This window comes from Pelobates fuscus, chromosome 3, assembly GCF_036172605.1.
Source record: "Pelobates fuscus isolate aPelFus1 chromosome 3, aPelFus1.pri, whole genome shotgun sequence".
Taxonomy (NCBI): domain Eukaryota; kingdom Metazoa; phylum Chordata; class Amphibia; order Anura; family Pelobatidae; genus Pelobates; species Pelobates fuscus.
In genome coordinates, this window is record NC_086319.1 from 274,702,645 (window position 1) to 274,715,812 (window position 13,168).

Sequence of the window (13,168 nt, forward strand, 5' to 3'; positions counted from 1 at the left end):
TGTTTATTTTATTTTTTTTACACCTCCTACCAGCAGGGGGACTGTCTGATATTTCAAACAGTCCCCCTGCTGGCAGATCCATAGCCAGCTATAGGGGGCCATGTGATCGCTCTTTGAGAGCGATCACATGGCCCCCGGGAGCCTCATTTGACGTAGGGGGGCTGCCTGGGCTGTCAAGCAGCCCTCCAGAAGAGGATCGCGTACAACTTACCTCCTGGGGCTGCAAGCCGTTACGGCGTACCATGCCGTCGCAACGGCTTTAAAGCCCATTTAATGCGTGACGGCATGGTACGTCGTAACGGCGTTAAGGGGTTAATAAAACATTGAACTTAAGACTAATGTAACAAAATAGGTAAAAAGTCAAGGGGGTAAATACTTTTGTAAGGCACTGTAGGTCATGTTCACAAGACTTTAAAGCATTTCCCTTACTTCTCCCTTTGTCATAATAGAAATCTTAAACAAATACCCAGACATTAAATAAGGAGGCTGGAAAGCTGAATTTTATTAATGGTCCCAAGCCACGTGGAATTAAGATACATTACACAATATTGTAAACTCAACATAAAATGGGAGCTTTTGGGTAAACTGACAGCACAGGTAAGCAATGCTTGTTAATGGGAGAGATGGTGTGAAACCAACTTGTAATGGGAACCACAGGATGGACAGCGCTGAGCCTCTCCCTCGTGAAGCCAGAACCAGACTGCACATGTGTTTTCTTCCTCACCTGCAAATGGAAATTATAAATCAAAATTAACTCTGTGATTAGCATGTTTTACCACACAGTTCTGAGATTATTTTCTGAATGCTGGGTTCAATATAGATTTGTATTTGCAGAGCTGAGATATCAATAACAAAGTGTAGACAGAGGTAACGTGATGCTTAATATGGGTGCTGAATTGAACTCTGTATGTTTAACCCCTTCAGGACGGAGTCAATAGTACACGTTCTGATCAAAACAAAATGTAAACAAAAACTGGAATTTGCGCTATATGTCTGTTCAACCGTAATTCACCTTTCATATTATATGCACCCACACTTATTATATATCATTTTGTTCAGGAGAAACAGGGCTTTCATTTCATAGCAAATATTTATATATGAAACAATTATGAATAAAATCAAAAAAACTGAGAAATTGAAGAAAAAAAAATAAAATAAAAAATTTGTAGTTCCGCCTCACATTTTAGCTGTAAATGTCATAATACTGTTAGCTTTTACTGCAAAAAAGCACATATTTGGATTCAGCAAAGTCTCACGAGTACAACAGTAGCCCCCATTAACAGTTTTACAGTGTTTTGGTAAGTTAAAGGGTCAAATATAGCACATTCCATTTTTCTGCTTTTTCAAATTGAAGTTTGCCAGATTAGTAATGTTACCTTTGAGACCGTGTGGTAGCCCAGGAATGAGATTTACCCCCATGATGGCATACCATTTGCAAAACTAGCTCACGAGTACAACAGTACCCCCCATTAACAGGTTTTTATGTTGTTTTGGAAAGTTACAGGGTCAAATATAGAACATTCCATTTTCAAATTGAAATTTTCCAGTAGCCCAGGAATGAATTACGCCCATAATGGCAAAGCATTTGAAAAAGTAGACAAGCCAAGGTATTGCAAGTGGGGTATGTCCAGTCTTTTGTAGTAGCCACTTAGTCACAAACACATATGTATATATAATTTATTTATATTTTTGTGTGTGTGTATGTATATATATATATATATATATATATATATATATATATATATATACACACACACACATATACATACACACACATATACATACATACATACATACATACATACTTATATTAACATTAAAATACACTACGTATGATGTTACATATACATATATATGTGTTATATATATATATATATACACACATTTAATTTATTTTAGACATGTTTAATTATGTATTTTTTTACATTTCCCACCAGCAGGGGGACTGTGACATTTTAGACAGTCCCTCTGCTGGCAGATCCACAGCCAGCTATAGGGGGCCATATTTGCCGTGGGAGGGCTGCCTGGGCTGTCAGGCAGCCCTCCAGAAGAGGATCGCGGCGGAGGTAAGTAGCTGGAGACTCCTGGGGGCTTAAGCCGTTACGGCGTTCTATGCCGCTGCAACGGCTTTATAGCCCATTATAATGGGGACGGCATAGAACACGTAACGGCGTTAAGGGGTTAACAGGCCCGAACAACTATGCCAACTTATGACATAGTTGACCACAATAATTATCAGAGATGACAGCTGGTAAACAAACTCCCCATACGTGTAAGCATGTATTTCACACATTCTAAACTTGCATTGTAATTTATGTAACGCTACACTGAAGGCAACAGGTCCTGAACAAAAAAAAACACTTCATATAGCAATTGTACTCCATGTACAATTGTTTTTTTACAATTACAAGGGAGAAGCACATTACAACTGCAATTTTTGGCACAGAATTGGCATTAGGAATTAGCAGTGGCACAAAAGTGCAGATTACTCTGTATATGCAGTGTTTCCAGCAGAAATGCTGCACACACAGACTCCTACCATCACAACCACTTATAAATGTAAAAGTAGTCAGAGTAACCTGTACAAGATAGAATTGAAGGTTTAAAATTTTATATTTTTTTGTATTTTGGTCATTACATCATCAAATGATGCAGTTTCCATTTTAAGTCTAGATTTATAACAACTGCATGTTAAAGATGATCTGTCACTTTCAGGGTCTTTGCATATTTCACAAAGACCCCCCCAAAAAGACAGATCCAGGTGACAGGTGGGGATCTGGTGGTCACTGGATGCAGGGGAAGGCAAGCTTTATTTATCTCAAGCCACCCCTTGTGGCTGCTGCCATCTTCATCCTGCTTACCTCTTCAGCACCTGGCACTTTATTTGCACGAGAGTAAAGCACTGAGGTCTATGGAGGATCCTGCAGGAGACTCCATAGATCGATATTTATGTCCCACAGCAGTCACTTGAGACAACTGCTGGAATTAAACAAAAGTTGACGGCATATCTCTGCCTTTTGAAAACTGCACATTTATCATAAGACAAAGTAGTCCCACCTTCCTTCTGATATGTTTGGATTGTATTGGAATGTTCATGAAATTCCAGCACAGTCTTGATCAGTGTTTCATATGGATTTTATCTTTATGAAATACTAAAAATCTGACAGCCCTGCTTAAAATAAATGTATTGAAAAACATATATAGGTTTCATTTATTGTAACTTTATAAATTTTACACAATAAACAAAATTTGTTACATTTTATATAAAGTTTTGCCCAGATAAAGCCCTACTAAATAAGGATGAAACAATGGAAATATTTTATAGAAAGAAGACAGAATGTAAACAACTCAAAGGGATCTTTGGAAAGAGTAGAGGGAAAAAACATCCAACTGATATCAAACAACCAGCTGACTGGTGTTTTAGCCAGATTTCAAATCGTGCTTAAATACTATAAAGTGCACAGGAAATAAAAATGTACCGTATATACTCGAGTATAAGCCGACCCGAATATAAGCCGAGGCCCCTAATTTTATCCCAAAAAACTGGGAAAACTTATTGACTCGAGTATAAGACTAGGGTGGGAAATGCAGCAGCTACTGGTAAATTTCTAAATAAAATTAGATCCTAAAAAAAATATATTAATTGAATATTTATTTACAGTGTGTGTATAATGAATGCAGTGTGTGCGTATGTGTGTGTGTATGAGTGCAGCGTGTGTGTATGAGTGCAGTGTGTGTGTGCATGAATGCAGTGTGTGTGTGCATGAATGCAGTGTGTGCAGGGCCGGCGCAAGGATATTTGCCGCCGTAGGCAAAAAAAATTTTGCCGCCCCCCCATATGTCCTGACTTCCCCTCCTCCTCCCTCAGTGGTCCTTACCTCCCCACCCCCGTGTTCCTTCACTCCCCCCCCCCAGTGGTCCTGACTCACCCCTCCCCTAGTGGTCCTTACCCTCCCCTCCCCTAGTGGTCCTTACTTCCCCCTCCCCTCCCATAGTGGTCCTTATCCCACCCCCTCCCTCTCATAGTGGTCCTTATCCCCCCCCCTCCCTCTCATAGTGGTCCTTATCCCCCTTCTCCCTCCCATAGTGTTCCTTATCCCCCCCATCCCTCCCATAGTGGTCCATATACCCCCCCCCCTCCCTCCCATAATGGTCCTTATACCCCCCCCCCCTCCCTCCCATAATGGTCCTTATACCCCCCCTCCCTCCCATAGTGGTCCTTATCCCACCCCCTCCCATAGTGGTCCTTATACCCCCCCTCCCTCCCATAGTGGTCCTTATACCCCCCCTCCCGCCCATAATGGTCCTTATACCCCCCTCCCGCCCATAGTGGTCCTTATACCCCCCTCCCTCCAATAGTGGTCCTTATCCCCCCTCCCTCCCATAGTGGTCCTTATCCCCCCCTCCCTCCCATAGTGGTCCTTATACCCCCCCTCCCTCCCATAGTGGTCCTTATACCCCCCTCCCTCCCATAGTGGTCCTTATACCCCCCCTCCCTCCCATAGTGGTCCTTATACCCCCCTCCCTCCCATAGTGGTCCTTATACCCCCCCTCCCTCCCATAGTGGTCCTTATCCCCCCCCCTCCCTCCCATAGTGGTCCTTATCCCCCCCTCCCTCCCATAGTGGTCCTTACCCCCCCCCCCCCTCCCTCCCATAGTGGTCCTTATACCCCCCCTCCCTCCCATAGCGGTCCTTATACCCCCCCTCCCTCCCATAGCGGTCCTTATACCCCCCCTCCCGCCCATAGTGGTCCTTATACCCCCCCCCCTCCCATAGTGGTCCTTATACCCCCCCCCCCCTCCCATAGTGGTCCTTATACCCCCCCCCCCCTCCCATAGTGGTCCTTATACCCCCCCCCCTCCCATAGTGGTCCTTATACCCCCCCCCCCTCCCATAGTGGTCCTTATACCCCCCCCCCTCCCATAGTGGTCCTTATCCCCCCCTCCCTCCCATAGTGGTCCTTATCCCCCCCTCCCTCCCATAGTGGTCCTTACCCCCCCCCCTCCCTCCCATAGTGGTCCTTATACCCCCCCTCCCTCCCATAGCGGTCCTTATACCCCCCCTCCCTCCCATAGCGGTCCTTATACCCCCCTCCCTCCCATAGTGGTCCGTAACCCACCCCCTCCCATAGTGGTCCTTAACCCACCCCCTCCCTCCCATAGTGGTCCTTATACCCCCCCCTCCCATAGTGGTCCTTATACCCCCCCCCCTCCCATAGTGGTCCTTATACCCCCCCCCTCCCATAGTGGTCCTTATACCCCCCCCCCTCCCATAGTGGTCCTTATACCCCCCCCCCCTCCCATAGTGGTCCTTATACCCCCCCCCCCTCCCATAGTGGTCCTTATACCCCCCCCCCCTCCCATAGTGGTCCTTATACCCCCCCCCCCCCCTCCCATAGTGGTCCTTATACCCCTTTTTTTTATTATTAATTTTTTTTTCTTATTTTTTTTTTTTTTTTTTTCGTCCCCCCTCCCTGCTTGATATATGGCAGGGAGGGGGGCTCTCCTTCCCTGGTGGTCCAGTGGCAGTTCAGTGGGGGGGAGAGGGGGGCTGGCAGAGCTGTACTTACCTTTCCTGCAGCTCCTGTCAGCTCTATCCTCCTCTGCGCCGTCCGTTCTGCTCTTCTGTCAGCTCCCAGTGTAAATCTCGCGAGAGCCGCGGCTCTCGCGAGATTTACACTGGGAGCTGACCGAGGTGCTGAACGGACGGCGCGGAGGAGGAGAGAGCTGACAGGAGCTGCAGGAAAGGTAAGTACAGCTCTGCCAGCCCCCCTCTCCCCCCAGTCTGTATTATGGCAATGCAAATTGCCATAATACAGACTCTGACTCGAGTATAAGCCGAGTTGGGGTTTTTCAGCCCAAAAAATGGGCTGAAAAACTCGGCTTATACTCGAGTATATACGGTAATCACAGACCTGATCTTCTACAAAATTCACACTTTTTTTTTTACAGCAATAAGAGCAAAAAAAACAAGCATGTATCATATGTTTTATACACATTAAAATGCATATAAATCCACAGAGAGTAACGACAACTTACATGGCATTTGTTAAATATAAAAAGTATTTAATCTTTATTATTATAACAGTTTATGTCAGTTTTGTATACTTACAGATGCAACCTACAATCCTCTTGTTGGTAATTGATGGAACAATATGAGGATCCTCCTTGGTCCCTGCATATGTCTGAGGTTTAAGCACACTATATGGATCCTGAAAATAATTTTTACAACCGTTAGAAATGAAGGAATGTTAAATTCTGTACAAACTAATGGTGGCTCATATAACAATACAACATTTTCAGCCTTACATATCTAAGAGGAACATGCCTCAGATATATAGAAAATAAAATGTGTAACTGTAATAAATACTGGGTTTAGAATTTCAAATGTTTCCATTCCATGCCATTACCATTTATTGCAAAATACAACCTGGAAATGGCTAACTTGGCACAATATCCATTTGAGTTGCATATCTCACAACTCGTTGCCTTTGCCTTAAAGAAATTGAATAAAATATACAGTTCAACCATGAATGTCTCAAAAGTAATTACAGATCAAGATGAAGCCACAAAACCTCATTTAAAGGGTTACAATAACTCGAGAGGGGGGTCTTTCCGGTAAAACCTGCAAATAAAAGGTTTTGCCTACCTGTAATTCAGTGCCAGACGAAGATTCCAGAGCGGCTGTTCTGCGTCTCCCTCTGTTACTGTGGCCAGGCACGGTCCAATCACAGACTTCTCATACAGAAGCCTGTGATTGGACCATTTTGCTCCAGAACAACAGAGAGGAGGGTTTAAATAAAAACATTAAAAAAAAAAAAAAGGGCACAAAAGTGAAGAGCTAGGTTCCCCTTGCAGGAACTCTGCCTGCAAGGGAAAGATTTCCACACATGCTGGCAAAGTGCAGTGCTTCTAGCTCTAGATGAGCTATTCCCAGAGGTCAGTGGGTATTACAGGGTTGTAAAACCCACCCTCTATTGCCTTCCCCTCTCTGCTATGACTGGCCCTGCTTGGTAACATTTCTGCAAAAACAGCAATTCTTTGTGCTGAAGCCAACATGCTGGCTTCATTGCTGGCATATCGGCATCTTTGCATCGTATTCTCCTAAGAAGTGTGAGGAAAACCTGCTCGAGGAGTAACATTATGACAGAGAATAGATCTTCTTGAGTTCTCTTAGTCCCCCTGTCCAAAAACTTGTCAAATAAATAGGCACATATATAAAGTGTCATTCAAATGGGATACTCCTTCCCAATAAAACAATTCAGTAAGCTGCTAAATGTATACTCCACTTCCCAAAAAAAAAAAAAAAAAAGCTATCAGTTTAGTAGACAAAGGAAATCACACAAATATATAAAATATATATAGCTGGAGAACCCCAGAAAGGACAAGGGTAGGGAGGGAAAGTGACAGTCATTTCTGACAGCACTGTGCGGAATTAGTTTATTTACTCCTACTACACATTGCATAGTGTAGGCTAAGCCCAGTATCTTTCTTAAAATGCTTGTCACTCTGCACGGAGATTCTCATGCTGTAGCTAGTAGAAAAGTTGTGAAGCTTCGCACAGTAGGTAAGGGGCTGTGTTTCTGAATACTGAGCTGATTCTGATCAGTAAATCATATTAACTACTCATTGGCTCCATACTGACACTGCAGATTAATCATATTGTCAGTTTCAGTGGTAATAAAGAGTACTGCAAGATAATAGAGTAAAGAGTAGTTGAAAATTTAAACAACAGTGTTTACGAGAAAACTTAAAAGGACACTATAGTCACCAAAACAACTACAGCTTATTGAATTTGTTCTGGTGAGTAGAATCATTCCCTTCAGGCCTTTTGCTGTAAACACGGTCTTTTCAGAGAAAATGCAGTGTTTACATTACAGCCTAGTGATAACTTCACTGGCCACTCCTCAGATGGCTGTTAGAGATCCTTCCTGGGTCATGGCTGCCTAAAATGCATCCAAACATTCAGTATCTCCTCCCTCTGCATGCAGACACTGAACTTTCCTCAGAGATTCATTGATTCAATTCATCTCTATGAGGAGATGCTGATTGGCCAGGGCTGTGTTTGAATTGTGCTGGTTCTGCCCCTGATCTGCCTCTTTGTCAGTCTCAGCCAATCCTATGGGGAAGCACTGTGATTGGATCAGGCTACCATTTCTGATGATGTCAGCAGACTGCTTGTTTTTCTGAGTCTAACAGCATGCAGAGTTACCGCTTCAGGCTTGAATACAGTAAAATTTTGCTATATTTATGGAGAAATGAAGGGCCCAGAGGGGCTAGATGGTGGTTTTAACACTATAGGGTCAGGAATATATGTTTGTGTTATTGACCCTATAGTGATCCTTTAAGCACAACTGAAGACGAGCTCAAAAAAAGTAGAGCTAGAGACTCAGAAAGGGCTGAACATTACACTGAAACACTGTACTGCGTGCAGCTTTGTGTAATCCATCACAGTTACCCTGGCTGCATGGGGTAGTTATAGGGATCTCCTTATTGTGTTAGCTCTGTGTGCTGCATCTACTTATTTTAATCCGCTCTACCTGTTTTTGGTGTCTCTAATCTATCTAGTTTTATACTTAATAGGTATCTTTGCACTGTGCCCATCTGTGTGTAATATATGGGTCTCTCTGTATTACACCAAGAACTGTGTATTGTACCAGTATATCCTTATTGCACTGGGTTCGTTATATTGTATATGTATCTCTTTGTATTGTAGATGACTGCATATTGTATGAGGTGAGAAGATTGTGGTTACAATGTTACAGGGTGAAAAAAATTCTAGTGGGAGGAGTCTGCTGCACCACCACCTCAAGACTTCACCAGGCGCCACTAGTAGGATGTATACATATCACTTACTATGCCATGTGCCTGTGCAGTCATTATCTCTTTCTCTAAGCCAGTAGCTTGTTCCGCGTCACTTGCGATTCCTGCATAAAAACATAATATACATCAATTTTACAGTGGATTAATCTTGGTATAATTGAGAAATATAAAGCAATAAATTAGTATGTCACTCTGCATACATAGCAAATGAAAATCTGAACAGCAAATTTGAGGATAAAATAAGCAAGCTTAGTTTATATAGGAGTTGTGGATTTTTTCCTTATCTGCTAATGCTGCATAGATTTTGCAAAGTGATTTTCAATTCTCTACACTTAAAAGCTTACTGAATATATTATGTGTTTGTCAGAAATGAGCACAATCACCTGATTTTGCTATAATCTAGAAAACAGAGTTAAATTTCAGAGCAAGCTATTCTGAGCTATGCAGTTACACTGCTGTACTTTCAAATGAAAGATTAAAGGGAAAATATAGTGTCAGGAAAACAAACTCGTTTTCCTGGCACTCTCTTCCCCCTTTGTCAAGGCCCACCCCTGTGGTGCAGAAGGTGTTAATAGCCCCTTCTGTCACTTACCTGGGTCCAGCGCTGATGTCCCTCAGCACTGGCTCAGGAGACCTAATGCACATGCGCGGCCATTGGATTATTCAATGCTTTCCTATGGGGATTCTGGTAACGCTGGGAGTCCTCATGAATAGTGTGAGGACGTATTATTTTGTATTATTATTATTATTACGATTTATATAGCGCCAACAGATTCCGTAGCGCTTTACATTATAATTAGAGGGGAATTTGACTATAAATAGGACAATTACAAGAAAACTCACAGAAACGAAGGGTTGAAGAGGGCCCTGCTCAAACGAGCTTACAGTCTATAGGATGTGGGGTATAAAAACACATTAGGACAGGGAATAGAAGTCAAAATAGGTGGGAGTGAAGCAGAGCTGGAGGAGAAAGTAGCGTGCTGCCCTTTAGGAGAGAGCAAGAGACAGGTATGTGAGGTAGAGGTTAGTCTGGGAGGCCATAGGCTTTCCTAAAGAAATTAGTTTTAAGGCACTTATGATGATTGAATACTAGGGGAGAGTCTGATGGAGGTAGGCAGGCTATTCCATAGGACGTGAGCCGCCCGCGAAAAGTCCTGCAAGCACGAGTTGTCCGTAAGGGTACGAGCAGCGGACAGAAGGTCACGGGCAGAGCGGAGAGACCGAGAAGGGGCATACCTATGGATCTGTGAGGAGATATAAGAGGGGCTAAGATTATTCAGTGCTTTATAGGTATGGGTTAGCACTTTGAATTGACTCCTATAGGATACAGGAAACCAATGTAAAGACTGACAGAGGGGTGAGGTGTGAGAGGACCGACTAGAGAAGAAAATCAGTCTGGCGGCAGCATTCATCACAGACTGTAGCGGGGCAATACGGCTATTGGGAAGACCAATTAGGAGAGAGTTACAGTAGTCCATGCGAGAGATTTCTAGAGCATGGACAAGCTCTTTAGTAGCATCTTGTGTAAGAAAGGGGCGGATGCGGGCGATGTTTTTGAGGTGGATTTGGCATGATTTGACAACAGACCGGATGTGAGGCCAGAATCAAATGTAACACCAAGACAACGTGCTTGTAAGGATGTGCTGATATGGGTACCACCAATCTGAAGGGAGAGCGAGAGAGGAGGATTAATATTAGGAGGAGGAAAGACAAGAAGTTCTGTTTTGGAAAGATTCCGTTTCAGAAAGCGGGAGGACATTCAATCAGAGATAGAAGAAAGGCAAGAGGTGACATGTTGCAGGACATCAGGGGAGAGGTCTGGGGAGGAGAGAGATATCTGGGTGTCATCAGCGTACAGGTGGTATTTGAATCCAAAAGAGGTAATAAGCTTGCCAAGAGAGGCAGTGTAAAGAGAAAAAAAAGAAGGGGACCAAGGACAGACCCTTGAGGGACTCCAACTGAGACAGGACGAATGGTGGAGGTATCATTAGAAAAAGAGACGCTGAATGAGCGTTGGGAGAGATAAGAGTAAAACCATGAGAGGACAGAGACCGAGTGATTGAAGAGTTTGGAGAAGGAGAACATGATCAACAGTGTCAAAAGCAGCGGAGAGGTCAAGAAGAATATGGAGTAGCGTCGTATAGCGTTGTTTAGGCGACCAAAAGTCGGCCTTCAAGCCCGGAAGTCACTCTGGTGGCTGTCTAATAGCCACTAGAGGATGCGTTAGACCTAGCAGGTAATTAATGCATTTTATAAAAAACTGCAATAATTACCACTTTAAATATGCACAGAATTGACATTGGGTAGGCAAAAATAATAATAAAAAAAAAAGAGTTCAGGGCTGACAATATCACGTGTGCTGGTGCCAGTTTCAAGCTCAAACGCTGCCCACCCAGACTACTACCACCATGACTACTTCAAAAAGCAGAAGTGGTCATGGTGGTTGGCGTAACACTGGGGTAGGCAATCTTCGGCACTCCAGATGTTGTGCCTACATCCCTCATAATGCTCTTACACCCATAATGCTGGCAAAGCATTAAGGGAGGTATAGTCTAAAACAACTGAAGTGCTGAAGGTTGCCTATGCCTGGCTTAACCCTTTAAAATGTTACCTTTGTTTCCACTGTATCACTTGCTGATTCAGATAATATGATTTTTGCATTGTGATCGCATACAATAACAAATTAGGAAAGTGGCAAGCTCACCTTTGAACTTTTCATATCTTACAAAAAGGATATCTTACAAAAAGGATAGCATGTTTATAACCCCTCAGTACATATATGAGATCTATAGAAAGTCTTGCAGTATCAGCCAGTTTTGTACACTTGCACATGTGCAAGAGTACACCAGCAATGCAGGCATCTATTAGAGAAAGTTACCAGGAGCTGACGAAACCAAGTAGGGAACAACGCACCACTTCCTTTCTTCTGGAAGCAGACATTTGAACAATGAAATAGACAAGATGGCCAACTGGCTTTTGATATCTAAGCTTCAATCAACACCTCAAAAATAATACTTTCCAGGCTACACTTCAATAGCATTATTCACTAAACATAGAATTGTGAGTTTACCAAATGAATTTGAACTTTTAGGACAAATAATTGATCAGGAAAACGCTAGACTTTAGGTTTTACAATGTGCAATTCCTTGGTGATTTCCACACAATTCCCAGATTAGTGAAAAGCCAGCATAGACGCCATGAAGTCCATTCCCAAATTCCCATTTTCTCCACTGAAAGTTATTCATGCATGATAAATCAGAAAATACTCCATAATAACTGGAAGCATTATTATGTACACTGTTTTACAATGAAGTCGATCTACACTTTATAATTCTTTGAAAAAAAAACATTACGAGTATATTATGTAATATTAACGCCGATCTGATTGGTATAAAAAGGCTATTGGTTATATTTCGGGTGGAGACCGACGTCCATGCTTCTCTGGGTCACTGCTGGCTTTTCCATTCAATGATGGCCTATGTAGTCATTGAGGACCCAGCATACAGAAAGCGGTCTAAATACTCACCGCCAGCAGCCATGCTGCGAACCGGGGCTGCAGCACGGACGGTACCGGTCCGGGTGAGGGCCCGAACAGCGCTGCGGAACAGTAACCTTGAAGCCATGACAGAGTTGAGATCACAAACCGGGAGCCGGGGACACTGAGACCCTCCCAGGAAACTGCGGCACACTTCCTGTCCTGCGTGTCACCTAGACTGGAGACAGGACGCACAGTTCTAAACACTAGAGAAACAGTCTGAAAAGTGAGGGTCACCTAGACTGGAGACAGGACGCACAGTTCTAAACACGAGAGAAACAGTCTGAAAAGTGAGGGTCACCTAGACTGGAGACAGGACGCACCGTTCTAAACACTAGAGAAACAGTCTGAAAAGTGAGGGTCACCTAGACTGGAGACAGGACGCACCGTTCTAAACACTAGAGAAACAGTCTGAAAAGTGAGGGTCACCTAGACTGGAGACAGGACGCACAGTTCTAAACACTAGAGTAACAGTCTGAAAAGTGAGAGTCACCTAGACTGGAGGCATAACACAAGAGTTCTGAACACAGGAGAAACTGTTCTTAAAAGAGAGTGCTTGTGGATTTTGAGGCCGTACATTTTCGGTTCAGTCTAGTTCCTATCCAGTAGATAGAAGGACCCTGTTCTTTCTGAGGATAGGAAGTAGCTTGCTCAGTGTGAGTAAGCTAGTTCCTATCCTATCTAAAGGACCTTTTTGCCCCTGGTGGTCAGGTCCTGTATAGAGATTGAAACTATCCTGCTCACACTGAGAGAACTAGTTCCTATCCTTATTGCTCCATAGTGTTCAGGTCCTCTTAAGGACTAAGCCAA

General features: G+C 43.4%; 1 protein-coding gene across 1 annotated transcript; it reads right to left on the reverse strand.

The window, feature by feature from the left end:
• Positions 1-478: 478 nt before the first annotated feature.
• LOC134601128 (cytochrome c oxidase subunit 5B, mitochondrial) lies at positions 479-12,522 on the reverse strand. The gene is made up of 4 exons (XM_063445562.1): positions 12,350-12,522; positions 8,857-8,927; positions 6,113-6,212; positions 479-724 (listed from the first exon to the last, which is right to left on the reverse strand). Exons 1-4 carry the CDS (start codon positions 12,444-12,446, stop codon positions 612-614), a joined length of 381 nt encoding a protein of 126 aa, XP_063301632.1. The 5' UTR covers positions 12,447-12,522; the 3' UTR covers positions 479-611.
• Between the last annotated feature and the right edge of the window lie 646 nt (positions 12,523-13,168).